This window comes from Argentina anserina, chromosome 5 (genome assembly GCF_933775445.1).
Source record: "Argentina anserina chromosome 5, drPotAnse1.1, whole genome shotgun sequence".
NCBI lineage: Eukaryota > Viridiplantae > Streptophyta > Magnoliopsida > Rosales > Rosaceae > Argentina > Argentina anserina.
In genome coordinates, this window is record NC_065876.1 from 10316492 (window position 1) to 10338744 (window position 22253).

The 22253-nt window shown below is 39.9% G+C and overlaps 2 protein-coding genes across 4 annotated transcripts; one reads left to right on the top strand and one right to left on the bottom strand.

Annotated features, from left to right (window-relative positions):
* Positions 1 to 10120: 10120 nt before the first annotated feature.
* Positions 10121 to 12691, top strand: LOC126793285 (probable pectinesterase 68). Its single transcript, XM_050519753.1, is given in 6 exon segments — positions 10121 to 10571; positions 10667 to 10856; positions 11055 to 11261; positions 11991 to 12047; positions 12049 to 12224; positions 12343 to 12691. Coding segments are annotated over 6 exon segments (1113 nt in total). The 5' UTR covers positions 10121 to 10245; the 3' UTR covers positions 12500 to 12691.
* A 181-nt stretch (positions 12692 to 12872) lies between these two features.
* On the bottom strand, positions 12873 to 16423 carry LOC126793289 (peroxisome biogenesis protein 19-2-like). Of its 3 annotated transcripts, none has more exons than XM_050519760.1 (5): positions 16282 to 16423; positions 16155 to 16206; positions 15442 to 15721; positions 13837 to 14153; positions 12873 to 13175 (listed from the first exon to the last, which is right to left on the bottom strand). In XM_050519760.1, the coding sequence occupies exons 1-5, from the start codon at positions 16319 to 16321 to the stop codon at positions 13130 to 13132; spliced, it is 735 nt and encodes a 244-aa protein (XP_050375717.1). In that variant the 5' UTR covers positions 16322 to 16423; the 3' UTR covers positions 12873 to 13129. The 3 variants fall into 3 exon arrangements, with proteins under 3 accessions (XP_050375717.1, XP_050375716.1, XP_050375718.1); XM_050519759.1 differs by having other exon boundaries at positions 15442 to 15724; XM_050519761.1 differs by lacking the exons at positions 16155 to 16206; positions 16282 to 16423 and adding an exon at positions 15825 to 16059.
* Positions 16424 to 22253: the final 5830 nt, after the last annotated feature.

Sequence of the window (22253 nt, forward strand, 5' to 3'; positions counted from 1 at the left end):
AGGTCCTTCATCTCAAATTCCGACTTCCAATAAGATACGGTCTCTTCAATCTCATCAAGAGTACCAATTATATTCATGTCATCAACGTAAACCGCAACGATGACGAATCCGGAATTTGTCTTTCGTATGAACACACATGGGCACAGTTCATCATTCTTATATCCTCTTCTCACCAAGTATCGATGCAACTGATTGTACCACATTCTTCCGGATTGCTTCAACCCGTACAACGAACGACGTAATCTGACTGCATGAGCACTCCGTGGTCTGAAGGTACTTGATGGAGGTAAATGTAGTCCCTCTGGAGCTTTCATGTATATCTCTGTGTCAAGATCCCCATAGAGATAAACTGTAACCACATCCATAAGCTGCATGTTTAGTCTTTCAGACACTACCAGACTAATGAGGTAGCGGAATGTAATGATGTCTATAACAGGAGAATAAGTCTCTTCATAGTCAATGCCTAGTCGTTGTGAGAATCCTTGCGCCACGAGTCTTTCTTTATAACGCACGATCTCGTTCATCTCATTACGCTTACGAACGAAGACCCATTTATGTCCAACTGGTTTGACATCTCTTGGAGTCAATTCAACCTTTCCGAAGACTTCTCTCTTCGCTAAAGAGTCAAGTTCTGCCTGAATTGTTTCCTTCCACTTCGGCCAATCTGCTCTGCGTCCGCATTCAGCTACAGAGCAGAGCGAGGTTCAACGTCGTCTTCAGAAATGATCTCATGTGCGACGAAATAAGCGAAAACACCATCAATGCATGTAGTGGCTCGATTTCGGATCGACTGCTCACTTATGTAGTTCACTGAGATTTCGTTGTTCTCTGACATCAAACAAGGTTCCATAGCATCCCACGGTAATACTTGTGTTGATTCATGAACATAGCTGTAATCAGAGACAATTTCATACGATGGTGATTCATCGTTGATGACGCGTTGTGCCTTGGTCATTCGCTTCTTTCTAGGCTTTGAATTCCTAGAGTTTATCGGTCTCCGCCTTTTCCTTTGAGGAGCCGAGGCCGAAGCTACTCCATGCAGGTCCATCTGGGCGACGCCGTCCATAGGGACGCCGACAAGACCACGACGTATGGTGGTGCCACCGCCGGCTTCCGTCCCACTGGCAGGGGCGGTGCCAACGTTGCTAGGTCCAGGAGCTTGTCTTCCACACCCGTATTTCGGGACATCCAACTGTGCCGGTACATTTGCAGCGGGTATGTTTGATCTCATCACTTTAACAATATCTACAAAGCCGCCGGGCATCAAATCTGTGACTTTATGAAGGTCGATAATGCGTTACACTTCTAACTCACTTTAAGCAGTGTGGGGATCATTATGAGACATAGTAGAGACACACCACGTCAATTCCTGACGTTCATTTGGAATGATAACATTCCCATCTCCCCCTAACGACGGGATGCATGTCTTATCAAACTAATAATATGCAAATCTTAAGATCTCCGGTGGTTAGTTCTAAGTAGCGGAAAATCGTTGGGGAATTATAGCCAACATAGATACCTAATCATTTTTGAGGACTCATCTTAGTACGCAGTGGAGGCGTAATAGGCACATAGATGGCGCAACCAAAAATGCATAAGTGTGAAATATTGGGTTCGTAACCAGTTAACATATAGTACACACTAAACGCTTGGTTAGCCGCGGGTCTGAAACGAATAAGTGTCGTTGGATGCAACACTGCATATCCCCACGCAGAGACCGGCATGTTAGTACCCATAATCATTTTCCGAGCAACAAGCTGAATACACTTGATGGTAGCCTCTGCTAGACCGTTTTGTGAATGAGCATGAGGACTAAGATGTTCAACTTTGATCCCAATAGACATGCAGTAATCATCAAAAGTTTTGGAGGTGAATTCTCCAGCATTATCCAAACGAATGGATTTAATAGGATAGTCGAGGTGGTGAGCCCGAAGTTTGATGATCTCAGCTAATAACTTAGCAAATGTAGCATTCATTGTGAATAGTAAAGCGACGTGTGACAAAGATAAAATAATTTAGCAATACCATAAAATATCTAAAAGGTCTGCATTCTGGTTGAATAGGTCCACAAATGTCACCTTGGATACGTTGTGAGAATTGAATGTTCTCGGTCGAAGCCTTAGCAAAAGAATGACTTACTCGAAATTTAGCAAGAGAACAAACTTTGCAAAATGAGCGATGAGCATTAGAAATTGCCATGGAGGCATTAGAAAGTATGAGATGCATCACAAGCTCCTGTGAAAGAGGGGATGCCACCACCGACGGCATGAAAGTCTTGGATCTTCCGAGAGAGGCAAGCTCGGCCACACCGTGCGGTGCACAGATAGGCACGGCTTCACTGTGTGGAGCACGGGTAAGGTGATCCTCTAATCACTTCCGGGACTTGAAAAATGGACGACTATGTGAATTCTTAAGAATTATAATCATCATATCACATCCGGGTGCCTGAGTCGGGTATGCCAAAGCATTAAAGAGTCTGAATCACAAAAGTTGCGTTCAACCGCATATGATTCAAAGATTCGAATGGAAGTAAGATACAAATCATTCCCGTGCCTCTTTATCTTCTCTAAGATGCGGCGCTGGCCTGCTTTCTCAGAGGTAACACAAAGATATTCCTCTCCATTCTCAACATAAGTATCTAGGTGAAAATCATTGGCACGCATATCCTTAAAACTTAGCAAGGTGCGGCGAGACTTCGGCGCATAAAGAGCATCTACGACATTGAGAGTCGTACCATTAGGCAACATGAAAGAAGCAGTACCTCTTCCTTGAATGATGGATTTCGAGCCAATCATTGTAGTCATCGAAGAAGTCGAAAACACTAGATCCGTGAACAGCTGCATGTGCCGTAGGACAGTGTTGGTGGTTTTGCAATCAGCTAGACATTCAATTTCGCCTTGAGACATTTACAAAATGACAATTAAGAGAGTCAGTGGCACGAGAATAATTATATACAATACGCCGTAAGATATTGCAAGAAAGGGAATCAGAACATAGTGCGATCCCATCGAATGTATCACATGGCAATAATACTACATTTTTCAACTAAAGAGTTGGAAAACATGGTATTGAAGTAGTAAAATACCAAACAATAAACTAGGGTGGTAGAAACCATCCAAAAACGGTGTAAAAACACACAAATAGAGTGTCGGTGAGTGCATATAACAGACTTGGAGAAAACCGGAAAACCATGTCATAAGAACTTACAACTGGGTGAAATTTGGACAAGGAAAACGTGGCAGCAAGTACTACTGGAAATATGCCAGAAAAATGATGAGAAACGACAAAAAATCGTCAAAAACCGGCGGCACCGATTACCGAACAACCGGCCGGTGGCAACCGGAGCTGACTGGTATGGGGGCCGGAGCTGCAGGTCCGACAGGGGACGCCGACAGTAACGGATGGCGGCGCCAGAAATGCCGGCAAGTGGTCGGAAGGTGGCCAAAGGCCAAACGACGTCATTTTTGACATTCCGAGGTCCATTTTCCAAATTTTGAAGTTCCAAATTCACAATGTAGTGTTATTGGGGTCTCATGTAACCCAAAAAGTCCAATTTAAAAACCATGTGAGTTGCACACGTTGATTATCATCCTATGTGTAAGGTAAATAAAATTCTCAAAGAGATCGTCTTGTAAACAAGAAAATGAGAAATTTTATTGAATGTTAATCTTTAATACATCACACATGAACTTCTAATTCCAAAATCAAAAGACTATTACAAAGTCAATGAAAATAATAATGGCGGTCGGCCATAACAATACTTGAAATTATGAAGCTAGGAGAAGATAAAAACGACTAATCAAAGTCGGGGTTATCCATGGTAGTGGCCGGAGGCTTAGCTTTGGAAGCAAGGGGCTCGGGCTTCATGGAGATGTGGTGAGTCTTGATCTCAGGGTCCTCATCCACATGATTCGGTTCGGGTTGTAGAAACTTCTTGTAGGCGGAGTATGTTTTGATCATCTCTTTACTAACGCGACAATCGCGATTAAAGTGTTTGAAGGAGCCACATTTGAAGCATGGAGACTTGCCATTACCGGAAGTAGAGGCACATGCCTCCTTGAGGTTTGGGATGGGGACGGCCTCCCCCGGAGGGTGCGGCGCTGCAACCATCATGAGTCCATGTATTGGACTTGGGCCGAGACCGGCCATGTTGCCTCCCACCACGAGAGTTGTTGTTTTGGTGCTGGTATGGAGCGTTCCTTGATTGATTCTTTTGCTTAAGAGCTTTCCCATAGTTAGACTGTGGCATATAAATCTTTTTTGTGCCAACATGTCTATTGTTGTTGCTTAGGAGGATCTCAGAATGTCTCTCCTTCTTAGCCAAGAGCGCCATTAAGTCGGCGAAAGACTAGATCTTCCCTTCCTCTACATGAGTGCGGTACGTATGAGCTTGAACCTTATAGTTGATTGGAAACATGTCTAATGTCTTATTGAGAAGATCTAGGTCATTTTGATGACACCAACGGTGCCAAGATCGGATTGCAGGCATATTATATCCTGATTAAAGTCATCCACTCTCTTATAGTCTAATAAACGGATGTTATCCCATTTAACGGTCAATTCAGAGAGAAGCTTATCATGAACGTTGTTGTACCGCAAGCGTAGTTTGTCCCATAATTCTTTAGGATCTTTTACGTTCAAGTATTGCCTCTTGAGAGTTGCATGGATGTGACGTCTCATGAAGATGAGAGTTTGAGTCTTGGCCATGGGTGGAAAATCAGTAGGAGGGTCGGCAAACATGCCTTCGATCCCTCGGCTCTCGAAAGCGACCTCCATGTCGGAAACCCATCGGTGGTATTCCTTGCCTTCTAGATCAAGAATGCCAATTTCTGGTCGAGATGACAATGACATCTACAAAAACAAATACATAATCGATTAGATCAAGTATAATAGGAATTAGAATGGGTGACGTATATGGTCACAAGAAAAATCGATGCAAACGACGATACTCACGATCGCACCCAAAACAGCGGTGCACTCAGGCGACCACACGAAAATCGATTAACTTCCCTTTCAAAACAATCATGACTCCCCCAGGACCGTCACACAAAAAACATCGACCAAGAGGGGAAACTCATCCCTTTATAGTCTCATCGGTGTTATAAGAAAGGCCGGAATGAAGACAAGAAGAAGGCTAATAGTGCCCGATATAATATATCTATACGTTCAAAAGCAGCAACGTTAATGAAAAATTTACCTTTGAAGGTGTGGAGAAGACGAGAGTAGCTTCTCTTGAGCGAAGACTTTGCTTGTGAAGTTCGCGTTTCTTGCGTGAATATGCGGGAAGAGCAATCTTGGATGCTTTGATGCGGGGACTTGCAGGGCAAAAATATGATTTTGCGGAGGAGACCCTGCGGAGCTGTGTGCAGGGAGGTCTATAGCGGTGGCGAACAAGAGCGGTGGGCAGGAGGAGCGTCGACGGGAAGATGTCGGAGGCCGGAGACGAAGACGACCGGCGGGAGAGAAAAAAAACCTAAGGCTCTAAAAGTTTAGGGTTTTAGGGCAAAATGCGTGCGTGATGCATGATGAAATAAATGTGTATTATTAAATGATATGGGGGCCTATATATAGGCATTACAAAACCACAATCCCGTAGGATTCAGAGTCCTAATCTATTATGGAGATGCTAATCTATCTCTTAACAAGAAACCTATTAAGTTAAAACATACAGAAGGGTATAATAGTAATTCTCCTGAAATAATATATATATAATTAAGAATATTTTAGCCCAAATTTCATGGGCTAATGACCATTTTTTCTATGCATTATATCGTGTATGTTTTGCCCTTTAATTTGCATATATAATCGATGATGCTATAGACAACTCATTGATAAAACGCAATCCATGTATATATAGATGTAGCCATTTAGGTACAATTCTAGAAAATTAGGGTTTGCAAATTGCAGCAGAATGGATACGACAACGGTAACCAAAAGGATGAGAGCTGTGGATATGCCGATCTTCCTCGAGTTTATTCACGATGGCCTTGGGAGGCGGTGGGCTGTGATCGAGGATGAAACAAACAAAGTACAAGCAGAAGGTGAGTCGGGCGATGAATTCATGATGATCCATAATAATGGAAAGGATAGAATCAATGGTTTGGATCTTCCCAATTTAGATCCTACTATCCATTTTAACTGCATCGCCGCCGCCGGGTCCCGTCTATTCATAATCGGTGGCTATTCCGAGCCATCGTTCTTGCTTTAAGGTTTTAAACCTAACGACATTCTCCAAGTTGACTTGGAGCAGAGCCCTCTCTCTTGGAAGAGAAGTGATGAGCATCCCATCAAGATTCCAAAATATCTCGACACTTGCAGTGCGTCGGCTCTTTCTGATGATGGGGATTGGATTTATGTAATCGGATCCTCAGATCTGGTCCGCTTCCACCGCCTCGATGTCGACAGAAGGAACTCTTTCCACGGTTTGCCTTCTCCTCCTCCTGTTCCACCTTGTTTGCTTGGGATCACCTCCTCTTCCAAGATTCTCCTGCTTTGGCGTGTACCCGGCGGCGGCGCTCTTCAATTGCGCTCCTACGATTTGGAGTCCAGTTCATTGAAAATCATTGATGAGTCCGTACCCTGGTGCAATCATGATTTCGCCAGCGCCGTCCTCGTGAGAGACTCGTATCTGATTTGCTTTGCACATTGCCATCCCGCGATAAAATAACTGCCCTCATCCGGCTTTGTATGTTTATGATCTTGGTCGCCGTCAATGGCTCCCGGAACCAGTTCAGGGTCTTGCAAACAATGGCATCGCCCTTCCCTTGTACGAAGAAGAGGTCATTTTTGCATCTCTGATGCAAGTTCGGAGAGCTGAACTGACATTAGCTCTGCTTTGGACCTTCCATGAGCGGAAGACTTCACTTCACTGGTCCAAATTCACACTCGCCATTCAAGAAAATGTTGATCAAGACATAGCCCCAACCTTTCATGCTAAAAGCTTGTACTCTGGAGCTTGTGTTTTTCCCAGCGATACTGGCCTTTTGATCAATAGCACAGCCGGATATGATTGTGATTGTTAAATGACCAGGTTTATCATAAGTTGTTTTTCAAGTGTCGCCATGGCTGTCCGTTACGTAGCTGTGTAGGGGATTTCTCAAGTTGTTTTTCGAGTGTTTTTCACCAACAATCCCTCAATTGTGGTGTACCTACCAATGTGATACCTCAACTCTTAATCGTACCAATGTGATACCCAGACTCTAGTATTGCTATCATTGAAGTACTTCCGTCAGTTTTTTTTCAACTTCTCCGTCATCTTAGTGACGTGGCAAGTACGTGAGACCCACAAACAAGGTTAAAAGACAAAATTAACCTCATCTGAGAGGAGCAATGTTTTTCCCGCCCTTTACCTTGAGAAAGACACCCAACAATTCCAATTTTGACGCAAATTTTCCCTCCATACTCCTTAATTTGTGTCTCTTATCTAAACTAAATAACTACCGCCAACCAGTCGACCACAATCTGATAAAACCTAGATCAATCTCATTTTCTATTTTTACCCTAGCACTTGTTAAACTAACAGAATAAATATAGAAATTTATATGGAACATCTCATTTCCACAATCTCATAAGAATATAGAAATACATAACTTAACGAAATTCAAATACATGTTTAAGTACCATTAGTTGCCACCTTTTATGTTGATCTGCCATGATTTTTGATTGTAAGAACTAATGGTACTTAAACATGTATTTGAATTTCGTTAAGTTATGTGTTTTTATATTCTTATGAGATTGTGGAAATGAGATGTTCCATATAAATTTATATATTTATTATGTTAGTTTAACAAGTGCTAGGGTAAAAATAGAAAATGAGATTGATCTAGGTTTTATCAGATTGTGGTCGACTGATTGGCGGTAGTTATTTAGTTAGATAAGAGACACAAATTAAGGAATATGGAGGGAAAATTGGCGCCAAAATTGGAATTGTTTGATGTATTTCTCAAGGTAAAGGGTGGGAAAAACATTGCTCCTCTCAGATGAGGTTAATTTTGTCTTTTAACCCTCTTTGTGGGCCTCACGTACTTGTCACGTCACCAAGATGACGGAGAAGTTGAAAAAAACTAACAGAAGTACTTTAATGATAGCAATACTAGAGTCTGGGTATCACATTGGTACGATTAAGAATTGAGGTATCACATTGGTATGTACACCAGAGTTAAGGGACTGTTGGTGAAAAAAACTCTTGTCTTTCATATGTATCCGTGAACTGTCAAGCAACTATAGTTTTATTAAATTTCCTCTTTAATTGTGTGTTAAATGTGTAAATATATAATTACACATACAAAAAGTACAAATATACATAAGAACTTACCAATTTATTGCATTTAGATATAATGAAATTCATAATCCAAACGTTTTAGATAGTTTTCTTCAAATTAAACACGTTATATAAATAAATATAAAAAATACTTAAAAAGATTATTTTCTAAGACGTAGTAAAATGCGTAAAAAACGTAACATAAGGCGTAAAAGACAAGCCTCAGTGTCCAGACCGAAAAACATAGGCGAAGTAGCTTAAAATTTTTTAAGCCCAGACAAGTCATAAGGCGAGTTTTTTTAAAACATTGAGTTCTACGTCCAAATTGGGTTTTCTATATTGATCAGTTTCTGTGTTGCCGGGCTCAAATCCCAACGTTCGGAATATAAGTGGGGACTGAAAATGTCTGTGGAACATAAAAGCCGATGAGCTAGAGCAAGAATACAAAATGGTATTTAACCATGCCTGGACCATAACCTATTGTTGCATCCTCATGCGCACCACCACCACCACCACCACCACCACCACCACCACCACCACCACCACATAACGTAATTTGATTAATTCGGATATTGTAGGGCAACTTACATAACCGTTTGAATATAATTTGAGCGAAGAAGAAGAAGAAGAACAGCAAGGAGTTGAAGAATGCATGAGATGTATGCTTGGACAAAGATGGGACTGTATGTTATTAATAACTCCATCTTTCTGTTGTCTCAGTCTGGACTATCAGCAGCTCTCTGGACCATTAAGTTATATATATGTTAACCATAACGGATCGAATACCCTTCCTATTGGGGACCCTGTGGGTTCTTCTAGCTAGAGTTCTTGAACTCAAATCTCATACACCATTGTGTTGCACCATATATAACACCATGTGTCCATTTACTCAAGTTAATTTAACTATCAGCTACTCGATCATCAAGACATTTTCTTCCTGGTTTTCTTATGATCGATATCTCTCCGGTAAGTGAAGTTCTTTTTGACTAGCCTGCATCATATATATTAAAGCTGCCGGTAAGAATACGACTTCTAAGATCAGCAAAATAATCTGATCGATATATGTATTGCTTCGAATAAAGTTTCAAGTTGGAAAAATATAGTCACAATGGGAATATTACATATGGGAAATAACGCAGATACTGCATGTATATATATTAATATCACATTGCTGGAAATGATATGAAATATGTGTATTTAGTCAAAGCTGTTGCCCGGACAAGATGATTTTATATCATCGCAGAAACCAGTTAGGTCAAGATCAGTTAATCTGCTACATTTGTTTTTTTTGTGATAAATCAATCTTATTAGCCACACATGTTTTCCCTTTAAAACTATTTAATAGGCACATGATGGCGATTACAACCTGAGAGCAAGGAACACCAATATATACTTAAAAGACTATTACCCTGGAGAAAACTAAGCAGCAGATGTAGCAACCCATAACTCAAGATAACCTAATCAATTAACCTCAGTTTCTGCATTATTCTAATAGTGGATTTAGCCTAGTGTCGTCAAGCAATATTTCTACAATCACGGATGCACAGTACTGGTGAGCTAGTGAGCTAGATTCCAAAGTTAGAGAGACATATTGTAAGATCTAGTTAGGTATCTGACTTACTTGTGCATTACAGCAAAGCTAGCCTAGAAGATAATGACAATAATAATTGAGAACTCAAAAGCCAAACCATGATAAGGTAGTAGGTACCTCCTTATCCGTACTATAAGGCAACTGTGGAAGGAAGCCTAAGAAAAAATGACCGTTGGAATCGAAGACAATTGTTTTTCCCCTAAAATACAAAAAATATGAGTAAAAACAGATTATAAATGTGTTAAGTTGTCTGTCTTCCACAGATATATTGCGTACTTGGTCCAGTAGTCGAATCTAACCTACAAGATCGAGCACACTAAAACATTCCTTCGATTCTCTTTCTATAATCTATCTGACCAATCCGCTTAATGCTATTCTAATTCACTTTCATTCGATGGCTTCTCTTCTATCATCTTCATTCCTTTATTTCCACTTCTTTTGTTTCATACTCACTTTGCTGTTGTTTCATGCAGAACAAGCTCAAGCTAGGAGAAGCAGTTTCGATATTCTCAGCTCTCCGGCGACAGGAAATAATATTAGTAGCAGTTCCTCCAACCGGACCAGCAACCAGCGGAAGTGGGTCGGGCCAGTCGGCTACCGCCACATCACCGTGGACATAAGAGGTTCCGGCGACTTCACGTCCGTCCAGTCCGCTGTCAATGCAGTTCCAGTCAACAATACGGTCAATGTCATCATCCACATCAAGCCTGGATGTTACATGTAAATGAGATTATGTATACATTGTTAAGCTTGTGAAAAAGGTCTGTTTAGTGTGGGAGATTATTTATTTACGCAGAGTTTTGTGGGGTGTGCAGAGAGAAAGTGGTGGTGCCGGCGACTAAGCCGTACATAACGTTTAAAGGAGGTGGGAAAGATGCGACGGTGATCGAATGGCACGACAGAGCCAGTGACCGTGGACCTAACGGACAGCAGCTGCGGACTTACAGAACTGCTTCTGTTACGGTGTTGGCCAACTATTTCTCAGCCAGAAACATCAGCTTCAAGGTACGTAGAACGGTAGAAGATAATGTTTTCTTGCCTGACAGCCTGACGGTTGTTATCAAATTCTTTTCATCTCGTGTAACTCTCCGTTTGACAATATAACATAACAACCATTAGATTTCCATACATCTAGCGTTCATGTAGTAAGTACGTAAATCTATCAATATTAACGTGTTATGAAAATGTGCGGGTGTGTTACAGAATACGGCACCGGCTCCGATGCCGGGAATGCAAGGATGGCAGGCGGTGGCGTTTCGTATATCTGGCGATAAGGCATACTTCTCGGGGTGTGGTTTCTATGGTGCCCAAGACACACTCTGCGACGATGTTGGACGCCATTACTTCAAAGAGTGCTACATCGAGGGTTCCATAGATTTCATCTTTGGAAATGGCCGTTCCATGTACAAAGTAAGGACCTAGCTAGCTAGCTGATTACTATTTTAAAAAGTACTACATTGCTAATTTGCTTGTTAAATAATTGTCCTCGTCTTAATGTCTTGCCCTCCAATCAAGATATAGTGCTTGTCTTGAAAAATGTGCATCAAACACACATACACGAGAGTGATGTGAGGAAAAATATGGAAACCCGTGACCTCGAATTGTTAGTACGGATAGCTTGATTTATATGCGCATTATTTGGTATCAATCTGGTAAAAGATAGAAAAAAAATTGTTGCAGACAGTGATCCGTCACTTTTGAAAATGAAGGAAGCATTTTATCACCTTCACCACCAGCTCCATGTATTAGCGTCAACACTTTTATCACCCAACCTGAAATATGTAATATGAGGCTACACCTTACAAAAAAAAAATCATAAACAAAGAGTGATTATGACGTCTAACCCTAAACTCTAACCACGATTTATATAGAATGATAAACGTTATATATCAAACAAGAAATAACACTTATAGCTTAATGGTTGGGAGCGTTTATCTTCACATCTAGGATTAAATTCAAATCGTGTTGACAGGTTCGACATCTTGTTGGGTAACAATGAAAGAGTGGTAGCAAAGCCATTTCTAAGCACAGATCCAAGTGGTGTGCGCCAAAACTCACCCTTATTTCTACAATTGTTACTGTACTACGATGCCTTTTTCTTGCAATGAGCTGGTCTGACGTTTTTCACTGTTGGCGCAGGACTGTGAGCTGCACTCGATAGCTTCCAAGTTCGGCTCCATTGCTGCACAGTTCAGAAAAATCACCGGACGATAAATCCGGCTTCGCATTTCTCAACTGCCGGGTAACGGGTAAGGGTCCACTCTATGTGGGTCGGGCCATGGGCAAGTACGCCAGAATTGTATACTCCTACACATACTTCGACGACGTGGTCGCACATGGTGCATGGGATGACTGGAACACAACCAGTACAAAGTGAGTGCTACACTAAACCCGGAAACTAGCAGAACTTTGCAAGTTCCTACGTGTTACGATTCTGAATTTCTGATTACGTTATCGCATTCTAATGATGTGTAATTATTTTTTGGTGCAGGACTGATTTTCTAGGAGTATACAAGTGCTGGGGTCCCGGAGCAGAGGCCCTGCGTGGTGTATCGTATGCGCCGGAGCTTGATTTCGACACGGCGCACCCATTTTTGAGGAAGAGCTTCGTCAACGGAAGACACTGGATAGCCCCAAATGATGCTTAACTTGGCTGTACATTGTGCCATTAGTTCTTCCAACATCCATTCTTTGGTTCATTCTTATTCTTATTCTCCATTCTTCATTCTAGCATTCTTTCATTCAATTCTGAACAGATTTTACAAAGATTTGTATTTCCTTACTTCAAATAATCCTGATGCCCCATTTGGCTCGTCAGCTCGTGTATTCATTACATGTAACATACATAAAAATAGTTCACAATTTTTACTTATACATTTCAACAAATATGGGAAATGGATCCATTTTTGCGGTCTAAGGGTTGTTTTGTTGCGCCTTACACCATCCCTACATCCATAACATATTATGGGAAAATCTATTCCAATAGATCAATAAACTAACAAAATGAACAATCTAGTTCAGTAGCCTTCAAGAAAATTTAAATTTTCCTTCTCATATCACCCCAAATTTTATACAAGCTCACATGTTCTAAACCTTGATCTGAAATTGGCAACTGAATTATAAATTGATGTAATAATACTGTAACTAGGAGCCTAATGACTTTATCTTTCACAAATATGAAAAAAGGAGGAGAGAAAGAAAGATATTCGTGTTCCCCCAAGGGATAAAGGAAACAATTAAGGGGATAACTGATAAATATCCCTGAGTGAAGACATCTGTCACATAATACAACAATTTCCCTGTGACTCTAGCAACTCTGGAGATCTGTAAAGGAAAACAACAGCAATGTTGGACACTAGCTTGATAGAACTGCTCAAAATTTTAAATGAATCATACAAATAGTGCCATAGGAAAGCAGTTTAGACACTGACAGTAATTTACAAACTGTAGGAAAACACGTTACACTGGGAAAGTAATTCACTGATTGTTGCATGAGCCATACAAAGTAGACAAAAAGAAAGCATTTTAGATTCCGGCTATGACAAGTACACATGCATAACAACTCATGCTCCAACCAGAATCCTTTAGTAAAAATTTGCATCTGAGTTTTTCTCTCATTCGTCCAATATCACACAATGAAGTTCTTCCCACCTTTAAGGAAGGGCTGGCCTCTAACACTTGACGAGTAGAACAGATTCTAGAATTCTATAACAGAATGACATTACCATTTGATAGAACAAGGTGGTGAACAATTCATTCATCAGCTTGAATTCTAAATCAATTTCTTTTTTTTTTCAAACAAAAATTTCCTAAAATTACCTAATCAACGGTCCTTCCAAAATCCCAAAGGAATATCTTGAATATTTTTTTTAGAAGAACAAATACAAAAAATACTAATGTGATTATCAATTAGATTCAAGATTTGTGAACTCTGGAACTTGCATGTATACTGCTAGTTATTATTTATCAACAGTAGAAGACTTACATTTGTCCAAGACTAGATAGATCAAAATCGGGAGCAAGTTCCTGCACAATAGCATTAGGTGGTTGGCCGCATTCTTGCATTTTCTGCATGATCTCAAAGATTTTGTTGTAGTTGCCAGAATCATTTTCATACACTCCATTAAGCTCTTTAATGAGTTCACACTGGTGGAAACAACGATCATATTCTTCTTTACTCAAAGTTGCTTCATTATCTTTCAACCACTTTGGATATTTTTCTCCGATTTCCTTCATTGGTTCATAAAGAATCTCCTTGGACAAAAGCTGTTGCATCATGGTCTCAACCACAGATCCCACATCCTATAGAAAAAGTGGAATTTTAACAATAAAAGTATATAAGAACTTGAGCACATAGAGATTTACCAGTTTAATAAAGTCTAAAGGGGGATATTGAACTTTTAATGCATATTTATCAAAGAAACAAAACATTAGTAACGAAGCACGCCATTAAGATCAACAAAGGGACACAGTACAGAAATATAAGAGTTCAATACTCTAAATAGTTTGATTTATAAATATAAACTCGTTTGGGTATAAAATCTCAGACTTTGAAAGCTAAATTAACATAAACAGGGTAGTCACACACATAACTTACATGAAAAGGAATAACATAGGAAAACTAATTCACTAAGTATTTAAGCTGTAGTACTCCTTCCGCCAAATGCAGGCCCTACGCTAAAGAACTAACTAATAAAAATGAAGTCAAAAGCACAAGGCACATAAATTCAGAAACCTACTTGCCTATCCCATTTGATTGGAAGTTAATAGTGGAAAGGAGTATTAAATGACAGCAATCTTTTTTTTTTAACCCAGGCAAAGATTTTTGTGTTAAGGTAATGGAAAGAAACATGCTAAACATGAACTGCTAAGAGACTTAAATTACAATTACTGCAACCTCCCCCCTCAAAGCAGCCTTCTTTTGCTACTGGTGGTAAGTACAATGTCTCAGTAACTATTAGATTCACTGTTCCACAAACTCTTAAGTTAAATACTCAAATAGATTGATTCTTGAATAATATTAGAAAAGTTATTTCTCTGTAGGCCAAAAGTGTTCTGTATAGGCATTGAACCATTTTGCTTCCGAACAAGATATTTCTTTTCTAATCAATACTCTTTCTAGATAAACTACTAAGCCCTTAAATGAACTCCACCTGATTAAGTCATGACCTCCAATGTATTCACGTAAGTATCAGCTGGTCAATTAACAGATATAACCTTTAGGTTATAGCCACAATTTTGAAAGAATATCGTAGTAGAAGCAGAGCCTACAATAATTTGTGCACTCATGGAGTAGAGGATTACCCCATGGTTGGTCGATTTTGTGATTATCTCATATTATATATAACTCGAGCACAACCATAAACCAAAGTTGGGCCTCTCCATCTATGAGAATATGGATCCAAGACACATCTATGAACCAGGCTAGAACAAGATCAACAGTAGATATTATAGTGCTAAACCAAACACAACACGTGATATGCAAAATCATAAGAGGGAGAGCATCACACACAACTCTTAACAATTTAAGCTTGAAATTCATCACAAACCCAAAAATTTGACATCTATAAGGGATGAGAAAGCAACGTACCTGACCGCCAGCAAGTTCCTCAAACTGCTTGACCCACTCATCCATCATCGGATCCTTAGAAAAATCATCTCCCCCAGCTTGTGGGCTCATGGTTTCCAGACCCCTAACAGCCTCTCTCGTCTGCTCTCTGAGCTTATCAAGCGCCTCTGTGACATGGGATCCCCCAGCAACCTTTTGCTTCCCCTTCTTCTTAGTTTTAAGGTCAGGTAATCCCATACCAAGTCCTTGAACCCCAGAGGGCAATGAAGGAAATTCTCGCTTGGTCTCTACAGCTTCTTTACTGCTACAATCGGCAAAAGAAAGTAAAACATTCAGTTTGGAGAATAAAACTTAAGCACTCCACCGGTACAACAAGATTCTTAAAAAGACATTACTTCACGCACCTTATTCTACCAAGTTCGCTATTGTTTGATGCGATCGAAAACATAACTTCATCAAATTGGCAATGACATTGAGCAAAGTAAACTTCAAACACCGATTGCGAAATTTCTTTACTGAACTAAAAACAAGATGCTATTCCTGGTTCTACTTTCACACAAGAATTCTAAACACAACCTTAGTGAATCATTAGAAACTGATTTGGCTATTTGGGAGCAAAATAATTAAGCTCTAGACACCCAAATTTATGATCTTAACACCCATAGAAACTCATGAAATTCTTAATTCCGCAGTAAAGCTTATAGCTTTGAAAGCTTTGAAGAAAAAGATGGAACCTTTCAAGGGAGGGTTTGCTGAGGTTGAGATTCTGGAAGTCATCTAAAGCACCTGCAAAAGCAAAATTGAAAAGGTTAAATAAATCAAGAATTACAGAGAGAGAGAGAGTAAAGGTTAAGTCTTTACTGTCAAGTAGTTGGTCTAAGTCGTCGGAGTGGTCAGCCATGGATGAAACTTTGGAGGGTTTTGTGTCGGGAAAGCAAATATGGAAGTGAAGGGAATTGAGGAGGCAACGCCGCAGTCAAGTAGTAGATATGGGCCGGCCGAGGTCTTCAGCTTTCAAGACATCTTTTCCACAAAGTATCTACCATGTTTTTTATTTTTTATTTTTACCTTCGTAGAAAAAAAACAAAAAACATATTTCGGCTCATAATAACAAGACTCGTTAGCTAAAACATAATTTTTTTACCAATATGAATCTTAGATATTAAAAAACTTTATGATAATTCTAATTAACAGGACTAAAATAGTAATTAAAAAGAAAATAAAAATACAACAATGGTAGTTACCTAAAAAGTCTCCTCACTACTTTGTAACTTCGCTAATTCGCTTGACACACCTTGAGTGTGTGTTGAGCTAGTTAAGTATTAACCCAGCATGTAAGGGCATTTCCAACAATATTAAAAATTTCAATAGCTAAAATTAGCTAAAAACAACATTTTAGTAAAACATATGCATCAACACCACAACTCACAAGTATAACGAAATTAGACCATAAATATTATGTCTAACATTCACAAACTATCCTTAGCTCAAGCTGCGTACGCGTGAAGACTCAATCAGGGACTTGGCAGGGTAAATCACATTACCTGAGATACACGCATTCTCCACCCATTCAGTCATTGTTTCTAGTTCCTGAAGTTGCTTCATTGTATTCTCCGCCTATTCCTTCCGTACTTTTTGTTTTTTAACAACCTCTTTGTCACCGTCCCGAAATTTTAAATCATAAAAATTCGAATTCAAAACCATGTAAAACTTTAAAATAATCTTAAATAAATCGAAATCATTTTATAGTCACATGATATCGTAACTGAGTCCATAGTACATCTCAGTCGATTTGATTATTACAAAACCAGTTTATAATTCAAACATTATAACAAATGGAAATATAAAATCCTCTCAATCCTCGCCACAAATAGAAATAATGAAAACTTCGAAATCTTCATAGTAGCCCTTCAATTCTGCTAATCCACACCTGCAGAACTATCCCTTACACTATCGAATATGTGCATTGGGATTGTAAACACAAACCTGGTAAGCTTTAAAGCTCGTATGAGTAAAACAATAATATAACACGCATAGAAATACAAGAGAAAAATAATGAAAACGTTTAATTATAAATGCCTTCATAAGCACAGGACTACCCATCTGGATGTCAAATAATATCTGAAAATATAAGTGTTCATGAGAAATTGGGCAACCCATCTGTTTACCCAAATACATTTATAATACGGGTACTCATGAGACCCAGGTACTTATTTGTTACCCCTCATGCAGTACGTCGTCAGACATTGGACAACCCATCTGTTACCAAATATCACAAAAATATGGGTACTCATGACACCTAGATAACCCATATGTTATCCCTCATGCAATATACCGGCAGACAGTCTAGGGCTCTAACTGAATCGTAACTATCACCCGGCCAAGGCTAGGTTCCGATATGCCATCACGTCCAAAGACAGGTCCGAAGACAAAAAAATGTTTTAACATGACTCAAGTTAAAACCACGTACAATAAAATCCTCACATATTATTGTACAAAAACCAAGCGACTCATGCTCAAATAAAATAAATATTAGTGCTGTAAATAAACTCATTTAGAAATAAGAATATGACAGTATATAATATAGCAACCCATATATATGTATCGTTTTTACCATTTATAAACATACACAACTCACTATATCATATACATATCATAGTTCAATCTTTTAAAATAAAACGTAATTATGAATCACCGCCAAGGGTAGACTCGTCATAGTGACATTTACTCACCTTATTATCCTGAGCGTAATTCCGCAATACTGACAGCAAATCATTCACTTGTTTTGTCGATCACCTAGTTGTATAATAAATTGGTTAGAAACGTTACGTAAAACCTCAAATGCCAAAACAATACTACTTTTTATTGTTAAGCAAATTACGGTTTTTTACGTAATTACTATTCACATATTACTGTACATGGACATACTATTTACGTATTCATGTACGCCAATGTACTGTTTCAATGTAATCACTGTTCCAGTAAATACTAATAACTGATTTACTATTTAGAAAATTACTTTTACAAATACTGTACGTAATTACATTTACTGCTCATCAATTACTTAATTTACTGTACAGAAGTTACTTTTATAATTTAATGTTATTTTTACTGTACATAAATTACTTTTTACAAAAATTACTGTTCAGAATCACTGTTCACGCGCCAAACCACTCACAGTAGCAGCACTTAGAGCTCACATGCCGCCCAAACCGGCGCGCATGGCTTGCCTACTGCCGCCCAAAACTCTCATTTCTTCTCCTCCCTTCCACGACCTAATACCGTCTCCTTGCACCTCCACAACTACCCACGCGCCACCTCCAACAACTCCGCCTAAAACTCCACAAAATCACAAACATTGAACATGAAAGATGAAAAACATGCAGAGCTGATCACAATCATACCTTCGTTGCAACCCAGATCGCCGGGGATTGGCCGGAAAGTCTGGGAGTTCCCAAGCTCACCTCCGACGCTAAAACCTCTGATTTGAGCTCCAATTTCGTGCTACACTCTACCCAAGGGTCAATTTGCAAGGATCTATGGCTCCATTCACGAGCGGCGAAGCTTGAATCGGCGGCGAGATTTTCCAAAAATCGCCACTTGTTGGCGGGGCTTCACGGCGGCGAGGGAGGACGCGTCTCGCCTGGGGATTGGAGCAATCGAACTTGCGACGGTCTTGGGACCGACGGTGAGAGCCACGCCGACCGGAGGTGCGAGATCGGCGAAGGAATTTTTTTTTGAGAAGGGGTCAGGGTCGAGAGAAGAGAGAGAAATTTCAGTTTTTGGAAACTAGGGTTTCCAAAAATCTCCTTTTATACAATTTCTAAAATCGGAAACAAACTTCTGTCGTCAATAACTTTCACATACGACGTCCGATTAAGACGCGTGACGTGTCCACGAAATCGTATCGACGAATTCTACAACTTTTGTGAATGAAGTTTTCGGAAATGAGCGACAGAGTAAAAATCGACTCCCGTGTCGCGGAACGTAACGTTTTTAACTTTTAACTTTCCGAAGTCAGTTTTTGTTTCGTTTGACATTGACGAGAAAACGAAAAATGCGATTTATTAAATTCTCAAGTTAAAAGACTTACAATAATTGTTTTACATCGCTGACCCAAAAATCGGGGTATTACATTCTACCCCCTTAAATGAATTTCGTCCCGAAATTCAAGTGATTTACTCAACAAACAACTGCGGATATCTTGTCTTCATATCCGACTCTAGTTCCAAAGAGGCAGACCCTCATCATGGTGACTCCATAACACTTTAACTAACTCTACCTCCTTCATACGAAGCTTCTTTGTGGATCTATCCAAAATACGAACCGGCTCAATAACAAAAGTGACATTTTCCCTCACCTCTATGGAGCTGTGATCAATCACATGCGACTCATCTAATACATACTTCCTCAACATGGAAACATGGACGACGTTGTGAACGCTCGACATGCTAGTAGGTAAAGCTAGTCGATAGGCCAATTCTCATACCTTCTCAAGAATCTAACTTTCCTTTCTTACCAAATCTCACTACACCCCTCATAGGTGAGACTTTTAGGAACACGTGATCGCCGATCTCGAACTCGACATGTGTCCTCTTTAAGTCAGCATGACTTTTCTGTCTACTCTGTGTCGTTCGGATCCTATCTCGAATGATCGAGATCTTCTCCATGGTTTCCTGAACCACCTCCGTGTCCATTAGTGCTTCATCACCAATTTCGACCTAATAGATATGTGATCTACATGGTCTACCGTAAAGAGCCTCATAAGGTGCCATGCCGATGGTAGAATGGTAACTATTGTTGTAGGCAAACTCAATCAACCTCAAGTGATCATCTCAACTTCTTTTAAAATCAAGCATACAAGCTCTCAACATATCATCCATCACCTGATTCACCCCTTCTGTATGTCTGTCAGTTTGAGGATGTAACGCGGTACTCATATCAAAGGTAGTACCTATAGCCTTTTGTAAACCACCCCATAACTTCGAAGTAAAACGTATGTCTCGGTCTAAAACAATCAAAACAAGTGCTCTATGAAGTCTCACTATCTCATCCACATATAGTTTCCCTAGCACATCCACTGAGTACTTCATTGATACTGGAAGAAAATGTGCCGACTTCGTCAATCGATCGATAATCACCCATATCACATCATGACCTTTCTTGGACTTAGGCAGTCCAATCACAAAGTCCATTGATATCTGTTCCCACTTCCAAAAAGGAATGGTCAATGGTTTCAACATGTCAGCAAGTCGTTGATGTTCTGCCTTCACTTACTGACACGTAAGGCACTTTGATACAAATTCAGCCACGTCTTTCTTCATCCCGTTCCACCAGAATTGCATGCATAGGTTTTTGTACATCTTAGTGCTCCCTGGATGTACTGTATAACGAGATCGGTGTGCTGTATGAAGGACCTACTCCTTGAGATCCGTACAATCTGGGACACACAATCTTGTCACAAACCTCAAACCTCCATCGGATTCAACTCTCCACTCGGATGGACAATCATCAAGTGAATCTACCACGAGATCTGCCAACTTAACTTGCGAGAATCTATTTTGTGCCTGACCCTGAATGATCCTTGAGATTAATGTAGGTTGCACTGAGACGCTACCAAGAAAGACCATGAGAGAAGCTACACCAAATCAAATTCTGATGCAGTTTCGAGCATAATCCATTCTTAAACCATGAGAGAAGCTATCATACCCCTTGGTTTCATGCTCAAGGCATCAACCACCACATTTGTTTTTACAGGGTGATACTCCAAGGTGAAGTCGTAATCGTTAAGGAGTTTCATCCATCTCATCTGCCTCATATTCAATTCCTTCTATGAGAACATATACTTCAAACTCTTATGATCAGAAAAGAATTGAAATTTCTCACCATACAAATAATGCCTCCAAATCTTCAAGGCAAAAACAATTGCAGTGAACTCTAGATCGTGAGTGGGGTAGTTATTCTCAGACCTTTAACTGTCTAGAGCCATATGCAACCACACCTCCATGCTGCATCAACACACACCTTAAGCCTTGATGCGAAGCATCACTATAAATGACATAGCCGCCCCCGCCAGTGGGAATTGTCAACACTAGAGCCGTGGTCAAGCTCGTCTTTAGTTTGTTGAAAGCCTCCTCACATGTCTCTGTCCACACAAACTGAACATCCTTCATAGTCAACTTGGTCAACGACGATGCAGTACTAGAAAACCCTTTAATGAACCTCCGGTAGTAACTTGCCAAACCAAAGAAATTGCGAATCTCATTAGGATTTTTTGGACGATTCCAACTTTTCACTGCCTCTACTTTTGACGGGTCTACTAATACACCATCCTTTGAGACTACATGACCAAAGAACTTGACTTCTTTCTTCAAGAACTCACACTTCTCAAGTTTGACATACAATTTTGTTTCCTTTAGAGTTTGCAATATCATCCTCAGATGCACCACATGCTCCTCTTGAGACTTGAAGTATATCAAAATGTCATCCACAAACACTACAACAAACTCATTCAAGTACGGACTAAAGATTTGGTTCATCAAAGTCATAAAGACAGCCGGTGCATTTGTCAGACCAAAGGGCATGACAACAAACTCATAGTCCATATCTGGTCCTGAAAGCCATTTTTGATATATCTTGTTTCTTCACCCTGAGTTGATGGTAACCGAATCTTAAATCAATCTTAGAGAATACCGTAGCCCCTCTAAACTGATCGAACAAGTCATCAATCCTAGGCAAATGATACATATTCTTGATAGTCACCTTATTCAATTCCCTGTAGTCCACACATAACCGCAGAGAACCATCTTTCTTTTTCACGAACAACACCGGTG

Excerpts from the sequence above, each read along its gene's own strand:
- LOC126793289 (XM_050519759.1), bottom strand. The coding sequence starts at position 16,321 with ATGGCTGACCACTCCGACGACTTAGACCAACTACTTGACA. Across the intron at positions 16,207-16,281 it reads CTTAGACCAACTACTTGACA|GTGCTTTAGATGACTTCCAG; the intron begins GTAAAGACTTAA and ends TTGCTTTTGCAG. Across the intron at positions 14,154-15,441 it reads AGGAACTTGCTGGCGGTCAG|GATGTGGGATCTGTGGTTGA; the intron begins GTACGTTGCTTT and ends CTTTTTCTATAG.